Raw genomic sequence first — 20908 nt, 5'->3', positions numbered from 1 at the left:
GATATTTTTTTCAGATACATACAACTATTGTACAAATTCTTTTCCTTACAGACTGTTCCTTTGTCAGCAAAACAGTGAGAAACACAAAAAAGAAAGAAAACATGACCAGACACATAGACTTAGTATCATAATTAATAACTACAGAGATGTGTGCAAACATAAACAGGACAACATAAAAGCAATCCACACACACACACACACACAAAAAAAATAAAAACAATAAAACAAAACTCATTCTTGATAGACTCTGGTGTTGGTCATGACTTGGCCTTGGTTAGATGGTCTTGACTACAACACTAGTGCTGGTGCACCCAATACTCAGTACATAATGTAAACCATTACTTACCATACTGTGATGTCTGGTCGTGGCAGAGCGTTGACCTTGGGTTCAAACACAAGCTTCTTTCTACCTTCTATTACAATCACTGTACTGGACCACTCATCCTTATAGGAGACATTGAGGAATGGATCTGGAACAAAACATTAATGACAGCCATTAATATTGATATAAAGTTACCATCATCTTGCTATAAAATTACCACAGTGACACAATTATTTAGATGTTAAAATGCTTCCTTTGTGTCATCATTTAGTTGCAGTTTTATAGTTTGTGAACCGAAGTATACTCACCAAAGACCACCGAGACTTTAACTGAGGCGCTCTTCTGTTTTGTGGGCTCAATCTCAGCTTTGCAGCGATACACCCCCTTATCCGCCATGGTAATGTTTGGCAAGGTTAAAGCGTTGCTCATCCCAAGAATCTTAGCAGGGGCATCTCTGGTCTTGTTTGTTTGATGCCGATTTTCCTGAAGACAAAGGAAATACCATAAACCAGGGTTTCCGCAGCAATTTTTAAGACCTTTTAAAAATGCAATTTAAGACTTATTTAATGTTTTTACTGGCAAAAAGTACATACACAATTAATAAGTGGTTATCGGCTCAATGTTTCATTTCTTTTCATTTTGTAGCTGTCACAGCATGATCAATAACCTATAATCTTTTCCCAAAAGCACACTTAAGTTGCATCCAACTACAACATCAAAAATATATTTTTTAGACATGTTAAAATTACATTTAAAATATTTTAAGACATTTTAAGGTCTAAAACCCACATTATTGGATTTCAGTATTTTTAAGGACCCATAAAAACGCTGATAATCTCCACTGCTACTACCTACCACTACAATGTCAACCTTAACTTACTTTCTTCCTCGGAAATTCCCATGTGAAGTTGATTCTTCCATTAAAGGTGGTCTCACCAGTACAGGTAAGGACAAGGGTGTCTCCAACCAACACTTTGACACGATCAGGGGTGATCTTTACATTTTTAAGAACATTTGCTGCAAATTAAGAAAACAGATATAATGAAACTGAAATGCTCAAGGAAACAGAGAAATCAGCACTTTTATTTGTCAGTGAGCAAGCTTGGCCAGAAAGACAACAAACTCACTCTGTCTGTTAGGGATGAACATTGATTCGAACTCCTGGTCATTGACCACGGTCTTACAGGTGAGCAGATTATATGCAGTGTAGGGCCCATAGGGAATCCTGAACCCCACCTTTGAATCCCATACCATTTCCTTGAGAATCTTGTCTGATAAACGAGGGAGCTGCAATGAAAGAGAGTAGAGCAGAGATGTTTTATCAGCACTCATAGATATTTTTAGTGACACTTGTGGTGTTCATTAGCCAGGCCGACTGAAGTGTAATGCACTCAACTTCATTTAACATGTATCTCATGCTCTGCTGGGCTCAGCTGGGGACAGACATCTGTTAGAGTGAAAGTCTACTCAGATTTTTTTTATTGTTTTGTGGAGTGTAATCTCTGCAATTATTTAAGCAATGGAGCACAAAACATTGCGAACTCGGAAAAGGATGTACGTGTGTGCTGATGTTTGTTCTCATGCCAGAAGTGGCATGACTGGGAGAGGAGGGAAGGGAAGGGAAGGAAGGAAGGGGAGCAGGAAGGAGGAGTGCATTGAATTACCAATAGCAGGAAGGTCACACAACCACTATCTATGCCATCTGAGTCAGAAGTGTGGGCACTATGTCACATGGTTGTATATCAATGCCACAGTTATGACAAAAAGCACCCTCCTTTGTGGTTGGCATGGGAACACAAATACTGTGCAACAACATGACTGAAGGAGCTCTTCTCCACTGACATCTTTTACTGCATTCTGGTATCAGATGTTACACTCCTCATGATAAGTTACCTGTTGTTTCCTGAGACTGGACACAGTGTGCACTGTTTTTCTACTGCATTTCCTGATGTTTGTAAGAGTAGGGAAACTAAATTTAGTCTGCGAGTCTATTCTGAGAAAACCACTCTTGGAGCACCTTCCTGCTCTTACAGGAAGCAGACAGAGTGACTCCCTTCGCCGCCCCTGAGCTTCCCTCTGACACGCCACTGTCCCTGGTCTGTCTCTGTGCTATAGCGATTTAACACACAAAGGGTGTGAGAACCAGCAAAATGCCTAAAGCACAGAGTGGAAACACTTTTTTTCAAAGACAACACATAAGGACACTCTGCTGTGGTATTAATAGAAATCTCGCTTTCTTAGATGATGTGTGTGGTAATTTCCTTCAAAGTCCACATCCAACCAGGTCTATGGAACAAATACGGTGTATAATTATATGTTAAAATGGTTAATTACATTTATTTGTCATATATACAGTCATACAAGAACAATATGAATAAAGCACATTCTCTGCATTTGACCTATCCCCTCAGGGTTTCTGCAGGTTTCACCAAGTTAAATTTACAGTACGACTTTTTAGATCCTTTTACCCTTGTAATTTAAGATCTATTTCACGTCCATACATACAAAAAAGTACTGTTGATTTGTTTTGTATTTGTTACAGTATGACCACGTCGATTTTTTTTCCCAAAAAAGCAGTTTAACAGACTTGACAATAAAACTTTATAAAAGTTAATTTCATTAGTCCAATTAAATTCTAAGACCTGTCAGAATTATATAAGGCATTTTAACACATTTCAAGGCCTACAACTCAGATAATTGGACTTTAGACATTTTAAGACATCCTCTAAGTATTAGGAGCTGTGTAGACTCATAAGACAGTCTCTAAACACTTGTTGTTAAATCTGGGTGGCAACAGTTAAAAGTTAAAAAAAAAGAAGAAAAGAAAAAAAGAAAAAAAATTGAGGCCAACCATTTTGGAAATCAATTCATCTTTTCAGTCATTATTAAAGCAAAAATGTCAAACATCTGGTGATCCAGCTTCTTAAATGTGAGGATTTTCCTTGTCCCCTATGATACAGTTTTTTGGGTTATGGACTGTTGGTTGGACAAAAGAAGCAACATGAAGATGCCATGTTTTTGACATTTTATACACTAAACAATTAAGCGTAAAAATAATCAGATTAATTGATAATGAAAATAATTGATAGTTGCAGTCCTATTGTGGAACTAATCCAGAGTCTTTAGATGAGCCCTTTATAATGGGCAATGACAGGCAGCTGTTGTGTGCTTACTGAGGAGAAAGGCGGGAGAGCATCGTTTCTGTTGAGGCGTATCCTTGAAAAAAATGTAAAGGTCATAAGTTTGTTGGTTTGTCAAAATCCTCCAGATAAGAGCTCAGATTGTCTGGTATCTGACTAGGAGCAGTGGGTGCAGGCCAACTCCTTGCCAGTGCAAGGGGTGGGTCCTTGACCAAGGCATTGGTCAAGGGCACTGACAGGAGAAATGAACCCAACATACATGTTTTAGATATATAGTACAATAAAACAACTCAACCTACAGATGAAAGGCACAAGCAGAAGGTGTGAAATGATTGCCTTTGGGAGGTCTTACCCCTGTCAGTGTTACACGAGTATCAGGAGCGGATGTTCTGCAGGGGACCACAAGGCTTGACTCATGCCTATGGATGCCCAGGATTTTAGGTGTATGAGAATGGGGCTCCACAAAAGGTTGCTCGGGATCTGGGGAACGAAAAAAAACAAACAAACTCCAAAATGAGTGAGATCTGAAATGCAGGTTGTTTCAAAGCAAATGTGGCCCCTTATATTTGTCCATTGGGTGAACAATGTTTTGTATCAAATTTACAGCTGTTATGCACAGACCGAAATTAGAAACGCAATTGAATCAGGGCGATGTGAGTGCATCAAAACAAAGAACACATCTCGGATCAGTTCACTCTGACCGGATAAGACAGCAGAGCACAGACACAGCAATCCAGCTAGTGGTGTGTTCCTACTGGGCTACCAGGAATCACATGGCTGCTGTGGGAACTTCAGGGTTCCACAAATAGTCTACAATTGGTGTGAGGTCAAGCAGTAGTGGTGTGGTAAAGGACAATTATTTGAAAAGTAAGCGTGGAAAATTATGTAATAAACAGCTGAGGGGCTTTGAAAAGAGAGCGTCAGACTAAACACAGGCACAGCAGGCTGCCTGATAGTCAGACAAACTGGGAATCACATTCACAGAAGCATCAAGAGAAGTGCAAGTATATATTTTGTGATTTTATATTTACTTAAACCAACTGTTTCAATGTCTAAAAACATACACATCTAGGAGGAGTTTAGGTGAAATGGCTGAGGCTGACTTAGTGCTCGAAGTTTGCCCTCATTATACTGCCCAGCACAATCTGGAATGATACTGGAACTGCAACTGGTGCCATGTGACACTTTAGGGGAGACTTAGGAAAACAGTAGCCGGAGCAGGAAATCACAGTCAATGACCAGAGCTTCCCGTGCAATCACGCTCACCCTTCCACCTCCAAAAGAAACCACAGTACCAAAGAAACCACTTCCCCTTTCTGTCTCTCCCTGAGAAGGAGCGCTGTGGCTCTTGAAGCCAAAGAGATTAAAGTCAGCTTCCTATATGTAGGAAACGACTGTAGTCAAACATAATGCATACAATTGCAAAATTCAGTCTTTTTATTTTTCTCCTTCCCCCTTTCTGACTTACTGTCTTCCTTTTTTCAGTGTTTTTCTTTCGCTTTTCTTCCATTTTTGCTGACTAAATCAGTGCTTTCCAGCTTTTAAAATATCAGATTGCTCTTTAAGCATTTTATTCTGTCCATTAAGTGCCACTTTTTGTGAGCACTGGTGTCAGCAGATAAAATCACCTTGTGAAAACTTTTTTTTTCATATTGCTCCCATAAGTTTATGCCAAATTAATCAGAGCACAAACTGCCTTTTAAGTTTCCATATGACGGGTTGCTGACAAGCAAAATGGCCTCCGGCGCAGTGCTTATTCCACATAAACCACACTGGGCTACATTATATCCCTTCCAGCAAACTTTATGGAGAACAACAAGGCCAAAACAGCATCACTGATCTGTTTTAACTTAGCAAAAAACACCAGAACATCAAATTCTTCACTGCATTAGCATGTCGCTTATAATGTTGTTTAACTCAAACTCTTTAAGAAGTAAATATTCTACACTGGCATGTTAGCAAAGTGTCAAATTTGAATCATAGAGGTCTCACCTTTGACATAGACGTAGGTCGAGGTGATGTGTTCTGACTCATCTTTTGAGTAGTTACAGCTGTACCTTCCTGTGTCATTGGCAGTCAAAGATGTAACGGTCAGTCTACTACAGTGTGAGTGAGGATGACGTCTGGAATCACACTGCTCCACCTTCACCCCCTCTGATGAGATCGATCGACGGGGATCACCAAGTGTCCAGTGCAGCAGGCCGTGTCCTCTGACAGAAGACAGAGAGGGACAATATTAGATGAACCCTAAGACAATATTGCTTAACCAAATTACTGTTAATCTGTTTTTTCCAGGAAAAAAAATGTACTGGATTCAATACATGGATCTATTTTGAGGAAAAGTGTCACAGCTGGCAATGAGCTCACAATCTTTTTTAGTTTAGGATGGCAGCCGCTGCTTCTCCCCTTGGGACTTTTTTACTTGATGTTCATTTTAAGTTTATTTTGAGTTAATCTCAAGTCATCCAATAACTTGAACTTTCGCATGGGAACATGTTTCTGTTGAATGATGCGCTCAGCTAACACATTCTTTCCACACAACATCCATTTTAAAACTCTCATTAAAGAGATCCCAGAGGAGCATCAAACATGTCTTGCATACCACTGCCTTTGCCTGCAGAATTTTGGGTCAAGCAACCTCCAGCTCTCATCCAGTGACAGAAAACAAGACAGTGCTGTATGTGCTCAGCGTCTTAGCATATGGCCTTGTAGGGAAGCATTACATTAGATAGACACGAGTTCCTGAACATTCCTTACAGTCCAACAAAATGATGCAAGACTCTCTAAATTCTTAACAAATGAGAATGCGGCACACTTGGGTCCCACCATCCCTAAAGGAAAACGCAAGAGGCTGATAAATGTGGACCACCATCACTGGTTCCTGTTCAGGATTGTCCCAGCTTCTTTGTAGCCAGCCAGCAAGTGTCCTGAGGCACAGGCAGGCATGTCCCATTTATTTTCCCCCTGGCCTTTGTGTCATGTAGTTAGAGCAGAGTTTAAACTTTACGGCTACAGTGACAGCTCAGAAACAGACTCCTCCTCTCTTGACTGACCTCTGACAATTAAGGAAGAGAGAAATTGTGGCCACAAACTTGGTTAATTATCAGAAAAGCTGATGTTAAGGAGTTCCTGCGCAACAAACTTACCTTTGCCATTATGATTAGGAATTTACACAGTCATGTCATGTCTTTATAACTGTATAGAGCAAGACAGATATATCGGTTGACTGATATTGACCCAGCACAGCTATAGCAATAAAGCAATTTTTATTTTACAGGAAACATTTTATATAAATTTGATCCTTTCTGTGTTTTTGAAATTTATAGTTATTTATAATTATTAGAAATTATAATTAAAATCTTCTGTTTCAGTGCCTCGATGTCGTTCTGAGTTTGATTTATTATTTTATAATTTTTTTTATACAAATAAAGAATATCAGATGATATAATGATATTGGATTTTTTTTCCCCCTCTCTAAGATCTATATATGTATTGGCATTGCCCCAAAAAAACATCAGTTAGGCTCTACTACTGAACTTAAGGTCCAGATAAAACTACACTTCAAGAGTACAGTCTCCATAATGTGACATTTCCAAATGAAACACGACAAGCACGCAGGACAAAATGTTGGAAGGAATTTGATTTTAATGTTACAAAGCTTAGCTCTGTGCTGCTAAAAAGTTGAAGATTGATTAATGGGTGGATTTCATGATGTTTTTGGTTGGAATTGGTTGGTTCTAGCCTATGTAAACACATGTCAGGTTTTGCTTTATGGGAAGAAAATGTCAGATTTTGATATATGAATACAAACATGTTTTTTTAGGTTTTTCTTGGCATATATTGTTAAAAACGTGCACAATATTACTGAGGCTGTGATCTACAAGAATTAAAAAAGCATTTTTCATTTAATCTCGACTCAAAAGTAAGTACTCAACACAGTTTTATACAATCATGTTATATTGTTGGAGTGTTGTTATTGATGCATTAACATGTAAGGAGGATTTCAATTTAGTAGCTAGTTCAGGTGGAGCCACCTTTAATATTTTATATACTGTTGGGTAGTTTAATCTGTAACAAGGCATTATATTTTGTAAGTTTGTCATGTTATGTAAATATATATATATATATAAAGTAACTAGTGACTAGCTGTCAAATAAAGGAAGTAAAAAGAAAAGGTTCCTCTTGTGACCAGTTCCACTACTGGCTACGTGTAAGGGATAATGTGGGTGAGCCATTATAATAATATATTAGTCATAGTAAAGGTGACTCAAGACAAGCTCTGTTCCACTGAGTCAGGGTTTTACATTATCCCACTTATCACATGGCTACTTCCTTAAAGAAATCAATAATATTAAATAGAAAATAATTAAAAAATATTAATTTAGAAACTATTTCATTTATCTAAAAATTACTCATTCTTCCCTCTCAGACCTTAGAACGTTGTACTTGACAAATCAGAACTGAGTGTCTTAAAAAGCCATGCAATAAGTTACATTTAACACTGATTGTATTTAAATGTTGTTATGGTTAACTAGGCTTGACACAGATAAATGTGTTACATACCTGCATGTGAGGTTTAACAAATCACCCTTATGGAGAATCTGGGTATTCCCAGATGGCAGAATCTTAGGTGAGTGCTCTCTTGCCACATGTCCTGCTGAATATACAGACACACACAAACAGGCAATTAGAGACAAAGGCCAACAAACCTGCACATTTACTGTATCTCATTAATGGTGTTTGTCAGCCACTATCACACAAAACAACAGAAACAACATTGTTGGAATTACTTCAGTGCTTGGCATCATTATGAAAGTGAGAGTGCTGTGAGAGCACTGGGGGTGCTTCCGGTGCCGGGAGGGGCAGGTTGTTGAATGAATAGTGGTCTGGGATGAGCAGAAAGAAAGAAAGTGAGAAGGTTGAATAGAGGGAGGAAGGGGACGATATGGGGAGCAGCTGTGCCACTTTGCAGGAAAGGTCAGACCTGTCAGAATCACAGAGAACCGAGGCAGACCACGATGAGTGTCTTTGCATGCATAATGGTTACTCCCTTCCTCTCTTTTAGTAACAAGTACTTTTTTCATTTACCATTGACCTTGCACTCTAAATGTTATTGTTACATTATCACGGGGGAAAATATGAGGTTTGATGCAAAGGTGGCCTCTACTTGGTGCACAGCCAACTGCATCTGTTGAGAGGTCCCTTTAGCAAGTGATCAACATAGGAAACACTATGAATCTCCCTGCTGTCCTGGAGGTGTCACGGTCCCATATGTGGTTTCCTTCTTTTCACTGAGCTCCCAGAACAGCTTGTCACTGTGGTCAGAAAACAAGTGTATAAAGTTGACCCTCCACATGTTACAGTCTTCAGGGAAACCTTTATTTGCAGCACATAATCAAGAAAGACAATGGAGGAGTTACACAACAGCTCACTGGCAGGCTGGCATGCTGACACATGATGAATATATGCACACATACACATGGAAACCCACACACATACACATGTACACCTGCACTTTGAAATGCAAACACATACACAGAAAAACACACGCTCACACACAGTCTACTAGAATTTGTTGTATTATTCAGAACAGCTGTTGTGCGAAGAATGAGCTGACGGTGCCAGTGTTGGCAGCGGGACTCAATATTGACTTCCTCACAAAATATTAGAACATCATTGTTTAATTGTCCAAGGTTATGCAGAGGGGAAGGGATGTGGCTCATGCTCCTTCATGTGGTGATACCCTGTGCTTTCAGCTGTATAAGAATCAAGGTTCCTGACCTTAAAGGGACAGTGTGGATTTTTTGAAGAAGAGTTGTTTGAGATACTTAGCCATAGTGTGTGTGTTAGCTAGACTAGTTGGCGGTCAGCACACCTCTGTTTTGGAGAAGCAGAGACGGCATGGAAGCTAAGCAATGTACTGTTGTGGACAGGGTCAGAAACAAAATGTATTTTTTTATCTAAAAACATCAAAATCACTTTGATAGCATGCTATATTTAGAATATTTTAAAGATATTATAACAGGAGTCTACAACATGTTTCAAACTATGAATCCAATAGCTGATAGAAAGATGGAGCAAGGACCTCTGACTACATATATTGCATTGAATATTTTCAGGTCTTCTCTCATCTGCGCTTACTTGTAGCTGCTGAGTCAGCAGCAGTTGTACATGGCTAATGTTAGGTACGTTAATCTCACCTTCTGCACTTTCCGGTGGTTTTTGAGGTGAAGGATATGTCATAGTCTCTTGGTTGTGAAGTTAGAAAACAATCCATTGTGGCTCAAGAGTCACTCACTCACTACTTTGTATAGTATTACAACTAAATGGCCAAAATATTTCAATAATATGTAGCTCACTAATTTACTGTTATGGGTAGATGCCAGAGATTAATTTAACAGTGACTTATCAAACAATAATTTGGAGCAGTAACTCTGAGGACCCCCACTGGTGTTCTGTGAGGTAAAATTACTGTTTTTGCTGTTTTTGCTAGCTTGATATTTGGCTCAGAAAAAGGCTGTTTGATGGCAAGGTAAATCAGTGAAAATATTGTAAATATAGCATACATTTAAACTGATATCAATTTTGTTAAGCAGGCCTTTTTAAGGTGGCTGAAATACATTTCATTCCAGACCCTGCCCACAGCAGTACATTGCTTAGATTTCATGCTGGTACTCCTCTCTGCTTCTCTAAACTAGGGGCGTGTCAAGCGCCATCTACTGTAGGTAATACTCTGACTATGGAAAAGTACTTCATACAATCCCACTACAAAGAATCCAAAAAACAATCACAGAATCTAAAATTCTCAAGTGAATAACTATCTGTTCATTTCTCCTTGGCTGTGACACAAATTTCCCTAAGACTGTTCTAATTTGGGTTCTTTTTGCGTCACATCTGTATATTGGCAACACACCATCCAACTGAATTGCTGGAAATGAGAACTTTGCAAATAATCCAACAGAATTTGGCCCTTAGGACTCGTCAAATACAAAGGGCAAAATAAAATGTAGTATAACCATGTGCTGTCTGCAAGACATATTTTTGCATGTTCAACTTGTCAGTTTTTTGACTTATGTGCTGACAAAAAAGCAAGACTTTATGAATGCTGGCGTCTACTTGCACACATAACACCAATAACAACAACTGAAAACATAAGCCTGACCTTGAAATGCACTGGTAGGCAGTTTATGTCTTAAAACTAGTCAATTTTCCCCCATTCTTCCCAGTAACACACTACAGATGGATGAATCAGCAGGGGCCCAAAGCAGCTCACAAAAAAAAAGAGCGAGAGAGAGAAAATCCATGGTTGTCTCTCTACACCCACACCCTCAAAACTCCCACCTGCCCCAGTGCCTGCCTGACGCTGACCTCAGCAAGCGTCCCAACACCCCTAACCCCCTGTAACAGCTGTGTGCTGCATTCCTCCAGCAGAGTGCCTGAAAAATCCCTGAAATTGTGCTTATTGTGTTGGTTCAAAGAGCCCTGAAGCTGGTTCTTATTAAGAGCCATTAAGAAGAGGACAGGCATGGAACAAACAGAGTCAGGGAGAGGGAGAGGGAAGCTAGGAAGTGGCTTCTGGTTCAGTTTCTCAAACAACAGATGATGGGTTCTTGAGCCAGTAACACAGTGTCAAACTGATCACTGACATACGACCAGGTTAACTAAGATGAGACCAGTATCACATTTGTACGTCCTTGTCCTCACTTGGCATTGATGAAGGGAAGTGGCACAGGACATAGTGTTTGGAAAACATTTGTGGAAGGTTCACTAGCAGTCAGGAAATAAAGACTAAAGATTCAAACACTGCTGGATTCCAGGATCTACTCTACAATATCCTGAAATGTTTGTGGTCCAGAAAATGCTATTTAAATATTTAGTCTGAAAGAACAGCCAAACAATGACAAAAACTGAAAAAAGTTTTTAAATTAATCTAAGCCAGAGGTTCAGCAATGTAACTGAAATTGTTCACCCCAGATAACCTGAATATCTTACCAAATCCTTTTAAACATCCATTATGTAAGATCTACAGGGTTTATTTATTGACAGAATATGTCGGAATGGAAAATAATATACATATGAACGCCCACCTCCCATTTTGAAAACTTCTGCCTTAGAATGAGCAGTTACAGACTGAGCAGGTCCTCTTCCACAGAGGTCACTATGTTTCACTGCCATGTTTCTGTCGTAGTCCAGAATGGACAAACCTAATACTGGCTCTAAATTCAGCCTTTCAAATTTTGCACAAGTTTCGCAGCAGCCATAGATTCTCAGGAAAAGGGAAGGGGAGAGTGCAGTATTTTGGTACTAATCCAATAACTGCCACTTTACAACAACTTTACAAAACAGAAGGTTGAGGATACAACAATCTGTTATAGACAAGAGTAATGTGTGAACAACAATAAAGCATCTGAGAGGAAAGTGTGACAGGAAAGTTCTGTAGCAGCACGGCGCCTCTAGCTCGTGCTTGATGTTGCATAATAAAAATCACTATTACTGTATGAGATGACTGTACTATGACTGAATTAAACGGGAAACCCCTAGTCACAGCCCTTTAAGTGCGGGAAATAATATGCGGAATTCCCTTCTCTTTTGCCGAGGGTACACTTCAACTCCCTGTACTTCCCGTCCCGTCACGAAACAACGTGCCTATCTTGAGAGTCAGAGAAAGGACGTCTTTTTTGGATGTTTTCAAGGCAAAAGTAACAATGCAGACTGACGATGAGCCTGGTTTAACCTTGCCACTTTATTCCTTGTACTTCTGTGCCAACAATGGCAACAAAGACAGAACGGGTGGAGAGTGAATTATTGTTTAACGAAAGAGTGCAGGGTCACTCTTTGTGAGTCATCTTCATGTATCTGCTGCAGCCACTGAGATGAGAGATGGCACACAACCTGTTCAGCCTGTTAATAGTCTAATAATTGAAAACCATTGCAACATATTACACATAAAGTTGTTTTATATATAATTCTCTCTCAATGATTGTTCAGAGTTATTATCTCAAATGGAGATACACTACCATGCCACTATCTGTTAAGGAACTGGACTGAAACTTAGAATTTATATCCATTAGTGTTGTAGTACTCAAGACCGGTCTTGGTCTCGAGACTGGTCTCATGACCACTCTTTGAAGTTGTCTTGGTCTCTGTCTTGGTCTGCACCACCTTTTTAGTCACACAAGACCACAATTGCAGGGATATCACTTCATGGCTGGTGCAATGTCTGATTTCTTTTTTAACATCATTGATTGGATGCAAAACTTCCTGCTTCAAATGTATCGAATAACTTGACTCTTCCCTGATTTGAAATTTTTGTGACAGTCGCCGGCTGTCACTGCTAACAGCTGTCCCTCCCTGTTTAGTCTGGGTCATGTCTTGGTTTTGCCCTGCCTTGGTCTTGACTTGGTCTCAACCCCTTAAAGTCTTGGTATTGGCTTGGTCTTGATACACTCTGATCTTGCCTGTGCAAGAAATTATTTTTTTAAGATCATTGATTGGATGTAAAATGTCCTGTCATTGCCAACAGCTGTCCCTCCTATCCGGTCTTGGTCTTGTCTTGGTCTTGCCCTCTCTTTGTCTCAACCCCTTAAAGTCTTGTTCTTGTGTTGGTCTCCATACATTCTAGTCTTGGTTATGTCTTGGTCTCAGTTTAGGTGCTCTTGCATGCAACACTTATATTGACTACATCCAAGTTTAGCAAGTTAAAGAATTACTCCCTTGCACAGTGTCTTTGCTTCATTGTGGGGCAGTGCAGCTTTAATACCTTGTGTTTTGTGTCAGTGACATTTCATGGTAAGTTGCCTTTAGGTTAAGATTCTCAAGACAAACAAGGAGGCAAATTCACAAAAGGCTCAACACTGTGGGGGAAGACTTTTGACACAAAGTTGAAACCCTGACAAAACACCTGCCAAAATACGGAGTAGCTACCACTACTCTGACTGTGTTACATGGTATGTGTGTCCTGGAGTATTCTCTCCCATAAAGCCCTCCTGAAATCCCTCCACTTTGCCAACTGCAAGGTTAAGACAACAGTTAGGGAGAGTGCCTTTTTTATTAGCCGTATATTAGCCTTTGGAGATTTGGAGGCAAGATGCCCCAGACTCCTCTTAAAAAAGCAAAATAGTGGAACATCTGGCCATGATGGGTGGCCATTCTAGGTTATATAAAGTTGAAAAGAGCCAACAAACAGGAATCGCCTGCATGAGAGCCCAAAATAGCAAACCTAGAGGATTCCTGTTCCATAATGTGTGATTAAAACTAGCAGGCAGACAGAAGCTCCTCGAAATTGAAATCTCATGCAGGATTTAAACAAAATATATTGCTGGCTCAGGATGGATATGCCTAGTATGGACCAGATGCTGCAATCATCCTATAAGAACAGCTACACAGAGCAATTTGCAAAGTTAAATATCCCTGTGTAAGGGAATTACTGCTTCTGCTTTGCTGGTAAGTCTCCCGATTGAGGTGAGTGTGTGCGTATGGATGTGTTTTTTGACCCAGACGTACTGCCGGTGAGCAACGAGCCCCCGCTGCACTGGGCTGACCTCTCATCACTCCCATTTTCCACTCCATCTCAAGTGTCTCAGCAGGAAAGAAAAAATGACTCAAAAACAAATTAGACACAACATCAACCCCCTCTCTGCTAGAAAGAAAAAAAAAATCATTGTGGAACAAGAGAGGTTTGACCAATACAGCAAATTGTAACAGAGATAACAGAGAAGAAAGTAACAAATAACAAGGCAGCTTCCAGGTTCAACATCAGTCATTTTATCTTTCAATTATCACTTTGCTTCACTTGGTTCTCCACAAATTGGCCTGTGACCTAAAAAAACACTGACTAAAATAATGTAAATCTACACACAGTACTTGTTCTCTTGGTTTTGTCTCACATTTCCACTACAAATTCACCTGAACAACACAAGACACTATTTTAGTGAACTACCAGAAACAGTGATCAAAAAGCCTGAAGAATCATTCCTATACAAACGCTGTTAATAATTTGCTCAAAATAATCAATCAGTCCACTTTCACACATGATAACATGTGGAAAAAACATGATAATTCTACTCCCATGATGCTTTGTCTTGCATCTAACCTGTAATCCTGTAACCTGTAAAATGTAGTGTTCTTGAAGTTTATGGCAAACTGCCATAAACAAGTCAAGGAGATGCAGCAGAGAAACTTGATGTTCCTTTGGTTACCTTGTGCAGTCTGCTCAAACAAAGAGAAACAGTCTGCTAGTGATGGAGACAGAAAATATAATGTGCATGGGGAAAGCACCTTTGGTTGAATCTCGGTCACATAATACCTTCATATTCATGTGATAAATATACAGATGTCAATTGGATGGTTAATATCTTCATGAGAAATAAAGAGAAAGAAGCAATTTGTTTATTTGCACAAACAATAAAATAACGGTGGAATTGTTTTGCCAGTTTTCATGACATGGCTTTATTTTTTGCACCAACTTATGGAGAGTAGTATCAATAAGTTTCATATTGACAAGAACTATCTGTAACAGCATCAGTATCAATAAAATCCAAATAATTACTAACACTAACAATTACTCAGACCTACTGAAATAGATCTGAAATGCAGAAAGCTGCAAAAAGCTTCTCTCCTTCTGTCTGAGCAGTTATGCTGCATTTAAACTGGTGTCATAAGGTCACGAATCAATGCACGCCACCAGTGCTCATTTTTGAATAAATAGTAGCTACAAATTTAATATTAGCAAATTACCAAATAAGTCTAATCTTTTAGCAAGAGCGTTTACCTTTCAGTTACTGATAAAATCACAGTAAAAGTCTCTAAATGCCTCTCTGTGACATAATTATAATCTTAGGTTTTTGACACTGACAGTATGCAACATGAATCTGAATTTTGGTGGTTAAGCGTGAATTCACTGCATCTGTGCCTTTTTTCCCTGTTACACACCTCAGCATGAATAGAAAGAACTTGATGCACAATTGATAACTAATGGCTCTACCAGTCAGTGGCTCCTATGCAGAAACAATACCCTCCCTTCCTCCCTGCCATTGTCCTGTGGATGGAGCTTGACATAGCTCAACATGAGCACAAGGAGCTCCGGGAAGAAATCTTTGCTCAGGTAGCGTGTCACATTTCCGTGACCTTTACTGGCCAGAACAATTCCAGGCCGCCTCTTGCCCCTACGTCCGCTTCCTCCTTGTGTCTTTCCCACGCTTTGTGTGTGGACAGTGAAGGAAATCTACTCAAAAACATCGTAGACAAAGCTCATTGGGCTGAAAGTCTGTATAAGTGTGTGTGTGTGTGTGTGTGTGTGTGTGTGTGTGTGTGTGTGTGTGTGTGTGTGTGTGTGTGTGTGTGTACGTGTGTGTGTGTGTCTGTGTGTATGATGGGGGTGAACATGAACAGTATTTCCTTTGTTTGGATGGGCTGTTTATTTGGAAATGGTGAGGAAGGACCACTGTGTATCTCTGTGGCACACTAGACCTGGCACAAGGTGGAGGAACATCCACTTTTTATACACTATCTTGTTTTCGTGGAGTGACACTGAGACAATGAAGCTGATTGTACTGTCAGGAGAAACACGCACTCTCTCCCCAAAATGTTTAATCCTGTTCACTCACTGATAACAATTGCTGGAATAAACGTTGTTCATAATAAAGAACAAAAGGCTCATTTGTAATATCTCCAGACTATCTAGGAAAGCAAATCCCAAAACAAAATTTCATCACTAAAATCAGTCTTATACTAAAACATAAATTCTATCCATCTGTTTCAATCACCTGTTAGAGTCAACACATTTTATTAACTTGTTAATAATCACCCAATTACAACGGGACAAGGCTACCTCTAGTGGTGTAAATGAGAACTACAAATCCAATGACAGCCTTAAACTTAACTGCTGGCACATAATTTTACTAAAACATGCAAATTGAAACCTCTCCTGTTGTATCCATGCTCCGTAAAAATGTTCCACAAAAGTTAAAAGATAAAAACGTGGCCAAAAAGCCAACAGTTCGTTTCAGCTCAATTAAAAATAGGAAGCATACGATTATTCTTTTATTAAGAAAATAAAAGAAAGCCGGTCTCAGCACTTCCACTTACTAACAGATACATTCAAAGCAATATGCATTCAGCCATTCATTGAAACCAATCGGACTGTGAGATGTTTAAAGTCTGATCTCTCATGCATAAAACTCCACTACGCGTAAATAACGGATCTGTATGAGCATGAATGATTTCTTACCATTTGTGAGTGATGAACAGCACAATATGACAACGACCAATTTGAAGCAGTCGGGTGACACCATCCTGCCAACTCTCAGCGAGATCCAAAGCGTGCGTAAGAAATAAAGTAATAGTCCCGGGGAGAGGAAATAATTCCGTGTGACTGACAAAAGTTTCTTCTAAAAGCGAGTCAATCAAAGAAAAGTCTTATTTTTCTTTGCAGTAAATCCACAAAAGCCCTCAGGTGTGCATGCAAAAAGCGGCAGTGATTCTCCCGTATCCCATGACGCGTTTCGCAGGGGAGCTCTCCTGCGCAGCTGGCTACTCCAACTCCCGATCCCGCACTGAGGACACGGATGTACCGCTGTATCCTCGGGGCAGGTGCTCTCCAACAAAAAAGTTAGATTAATTAAGTTTAATGAATGGAGGAAGATAAAAGTTTAATGAGTGGTGTATCAGTCTCTAACTGGTGTCTCTTATAGCTCTAAAGAACACTAGATCAGTCAGCTCCTGCCTTTCATGCGCGCCTTGGACAATCTCTCCTCCCTCTCGCCTCCTCTGTGTAAAGCCTCCATGCGTGAGGCACGTTTTATGGAGACAGAGGAAGGACGCAACGTCACTTTTTTGGGGGGGGAACAAACTTCTTACTTGAGGCTACTGAGGAGGCGATCACTTCTGAGAAAAAAATATTGCGCATATCTATGGGAATCCTGCAGACCAACATGATGGATAACTGCTCGGGCTCGGTGGTATATCAATATTATTATATGAGACTTAATATCATCTTAGATTTTGTATGTCATTACATCATAATATGGCATAAGTGTTGCCTTTCTCTTGTTTTAAAGGCTACATTACAGTAAATTATATTTTCTGAACTTACCAGAAAGTTCTAGCTCAGTCAATAATTTGCCTTTACTCACTTAGTCATTATATCTACATTACTGATGATTATTTATTAACATTGAGTTAATGTTTTGTAAAAGCACCAATGTCTATATCGTCCAGCCCTAACCAACGGGTGTATGAAAATATCGATACAGTTGAGTATTGCGATATTATGTTTTGTGATACTTTATTGATTCTCAAAAACACTGTATCGTGATGTTGTGACACATGTAAAGGTTTGTGGCTATATTCATTTAGTCTTGTGTTTAAATCTCCAACTGCTAGACAGCAGTGTTATCTGTCTTCAGACAGCAATAAAACACGTCACTTACAGTATAGAAATATATTGCAATATAGTGAATTTTAGCCCCTGTAACTTAATATATATCGTATCGTGGGATTCTTGCCAATACACAGCACTATTATATACTGCTGGGTAGTTTACCTTACAGCAAATGCATCATATCCTATAAGAGCACCACATGGTTGCTCATTTGAGAATTCACACTTTATTCTTTTAGAGACAAAATGTATATTTCAAGATATATATCATATATCCAAGAATAGCCTAAAAAAAATCAAGATATTATTTAAAAGATATATTTCTCAGCCTTATTAACTGCTACAAATGATACAGGTGTGTGTTTTAGATGTTTTAATGCCAGCGTTTAATAAAACCAAACATTCTGAATCAAAACATTGTCAGTACAAAATTACAAGTAAGGCAAAAGGACAATAACTGGTTGAGTTAAAGAAAATTATATATCTGTCAGACGATATTATTGGCCGACATTATATTGATATTAGCCTATCATAACAATATCAGTCCTATATCAGTATCAGCATATGTTGTATGTTATGTGCAAACATGGAAAACATAACACAGATTGTTTTTCATTTGTTAAGTTTATAGGCAGCATGTTATGTTTATTTGATCCTTTCTCTCAATTAAAGTTTAATATAATTATTAAAAATATTGGGGAAAGTTTACGGTTTCACTACCCTGATATAATTTTGGAAGTTTATTGTTAAACTGCAAAATATCCATTACATATCTTTGTCACAAGTGATTGATAAACACAGGGATCTCTGCAAAAAAATGTGTGTTAATGTATATATTCTATATTCTGTATGTTATATTCTGTATTAAGAATTTTGGCCACTATATCAATATCTGAATTTTTACTTCCTAATATCAGTATCCCCTATAGTCCAAATACATTTATCAGTGGGAAAAAATAGATTTGAAAATATGCAAAATATACATTTCAATCATGGTAAAAGGACTGATAAGTCTGATTAATATCAACAATACCTTACAGATCTGTGGTCAGAGAACATTTCTAAATAGCAGGTTTGAAGTTACATGATAAAGTAGATCATTAAACTGACCTTTGCGTGTAACAGAGTCTTTGATAAAATCAACCTACTGTGTAACTGAGGTTAAAGGTAACAGCAGTTATCTTGTCTCAGGAGGAAAATGAGTAAAACGTAAACAATCACTGTGATATCAGATCAAATCTATCTGCCTAAGTGCTTCAGATAAATATTTGCTGGATTTATTTTTAACTTCAGAAACAGGATACACTGCTTTTTATATCAATGTAAATAATCCTCTTTTGTCTAGCAGTACCCTGCAGTGCGTGGATGTGCTACAGACTGTTTTTTTTTATCACTACAACAATTACACTGCTGCTGCAGGTCACAGTAGCAGGCACTGTAAATAAGAACATCCTGCCCTCACCTTTCCGCCCACATCAGGACTGAATGGCCACCACCTTGGAGACTGGATCTTGAGTGGTGGTATGTCCTAGGTGAGGCACAGCACAAGTGGAGAATCACTCTTCCATCCATATAGTGGGAAAACAGTAAAAAAAAAAAAAAAAAAAAAAAAGGGGACAAGAGAACATGGGAAAAAATTTGTAACATCCCAGTCATGGACAAGGAAGCTTAACTCTTATTTTAGTTTCTTTGATTATGGGCGCCTTTTTTTGCTTTCTGCCATTCTGAGACCAAACAGTCACAGCTCAAGAATTCAAAGATTTCACTAGTAGTTTAGTTTCACGGTTTATTTGTATGTTGTTGTTTTTTTCATGAAATCAGTCATGGAAATCACAAAGTAATGCCTATATTTGGGTGGCTAGAAAGAATGTACACAAAAAGTTGTTTCTCTTCAGCACAATTTATTCCAAAAAAGGATACATTATAGGCTTATAGGCCATTGGGCTACTTCACTTCTTTTCCAGCACCTTACAGCTGTTGTAAATGACACATTTATATAAATACTCAAAATGATTATTTTATTTATCAAAAATTAGCTTTTGGGAAACATAAGGAAAACACAGTTTAATGTTTTAAAATGCTTCACTCGTCTATATTCTATGTAACATGGCCAAATTTATTTCTTTATCTAAAAAGTGAATGTGTCCGTAAGGTAACATTTTATCATGAAAGTGATGCAATTAAAAATTTCAAGCAATTTCAAGCACTTTATCCAAAATCTTTCCAATTCCAAACTTGAATTTTAACATAGTGTTTTCAAGGATTACGAGCACCCTGAGAAGTGCTGCGCTGCAGAGACACCCTGGCCTACAAATCTTGCTCTCCAGATATGAGAAAACATGTTTGTTTGGTACAAACAGACCCCAACAGATGTCACATCATAACAATTTAAATAGTTTTTTTTCTTTCAGTTAAAATTATGCAAAATGATCATTTCTATTAATCATGAATCATGTCACAACTGCAGTATCTTTTTTTTTTAACATATTGTGCAGCAATATTTGGGAATGAACTCTACTTAATGTTAACACTGACAAGACTCTCAAATAGCAATAATCTAAAGAAACTGGCTACAAGACGGGCTATATGTCTGACTGGTGACACGTTTGTAAAGATGATATACTATAGGTTTACATTTTTTAAGTGAACTATAGCAGCTCACTTAATGAGCAAGGAAGAGTTAAGATTTGCAGAAACTGTCTTGTCTACTATAACAGTTTCCTTAGCGTGTGTTCACATTCAAGTCTTCAGTAAAGGAGACATTCCTCTTGGGCCAAGAGGGCAGCAGATAAGTCTCTTGATGAACAATTGCTGGAAGTTGCTAGCCGAGTGGGGTGGATTTTAGGTGTTTTATTTTAGAATCTGGTGTTCAAAACACACTATGGGGGACTAACTGGTTCTACACACACAGCATGCACTCTTCCTTTTGCCTCAACCACAAAGTCTTCTTGGGTAAATGAACCAGTAGAAATAAAGTCTTTCTTCAGCAGAGGAGTGGAGGGGGTCTGACTGCCTGCCCTGTTTATCAAATAACTGTAGTCAGTCTGAAGTGGAAACAATGCCACAG

General features: G+C 38.8%; 1 protein-coding gene across 1 annotated transcript in view; it reads right to left on the bottom strand.

Annotated features, from left to right (window-relative positions):
* Positions 1-17183, bottom strand: part of kdrl (kinase insert domain receptor like) — a 57632-nt gene extending 40449 nt beyond the window's left edge. Inside the window, exons 1-8 of the mRNA XM_084718936.1 lie at positions 16691-17183; positions 8026-8116; positions 5455-5672; positions 3815-3942; positions 1450-1609; positions 1203-1339; positions 631-805; positions 347-470 (exon numbers count right to left, since the gene is read on the bottom strand). Coding sequence (XP_084575062.1) covers positions 347-470; positions 631-805; positions 1203-1339; positions 1450-1609; positions 3815-3942; positions 5455-5672; positions 8026-8116; positions 16691-16754 — 1097 coding nt within the window. The 5' untranslated portion in view covers positions 16755-17183. The remainder of the gene's footprint in view (positions 1-346; positions 471-630; positions 806-1202; positions 1340-1449; positions 1610-3814; positions 3943-5454; positions 5673-8025; positions 8117-16690) is intronic.
* Between the last annotated feature and the right edge of the window lie 3725 nt (positions 17184-20908).

This window comes from Lutjanus erythropterus, chromosome 5, assembly GCF_056507025.1.
Source record: "Lutjanus erythropterus isolate fLutEry1 chromosome 5, fLutEry1.hap2, whole genome shotgun sequence".
NCBI classification, from domain to species: Eukaryota; Metazoa; Chordata; class Actinopteri; order Lutjaniformes; family Lutjanidae; genus Lutjanus; species Lutjanus erythropterus.
This window is presented reverse-complemented; position numbering and strand designations above follow the sequence as displayed.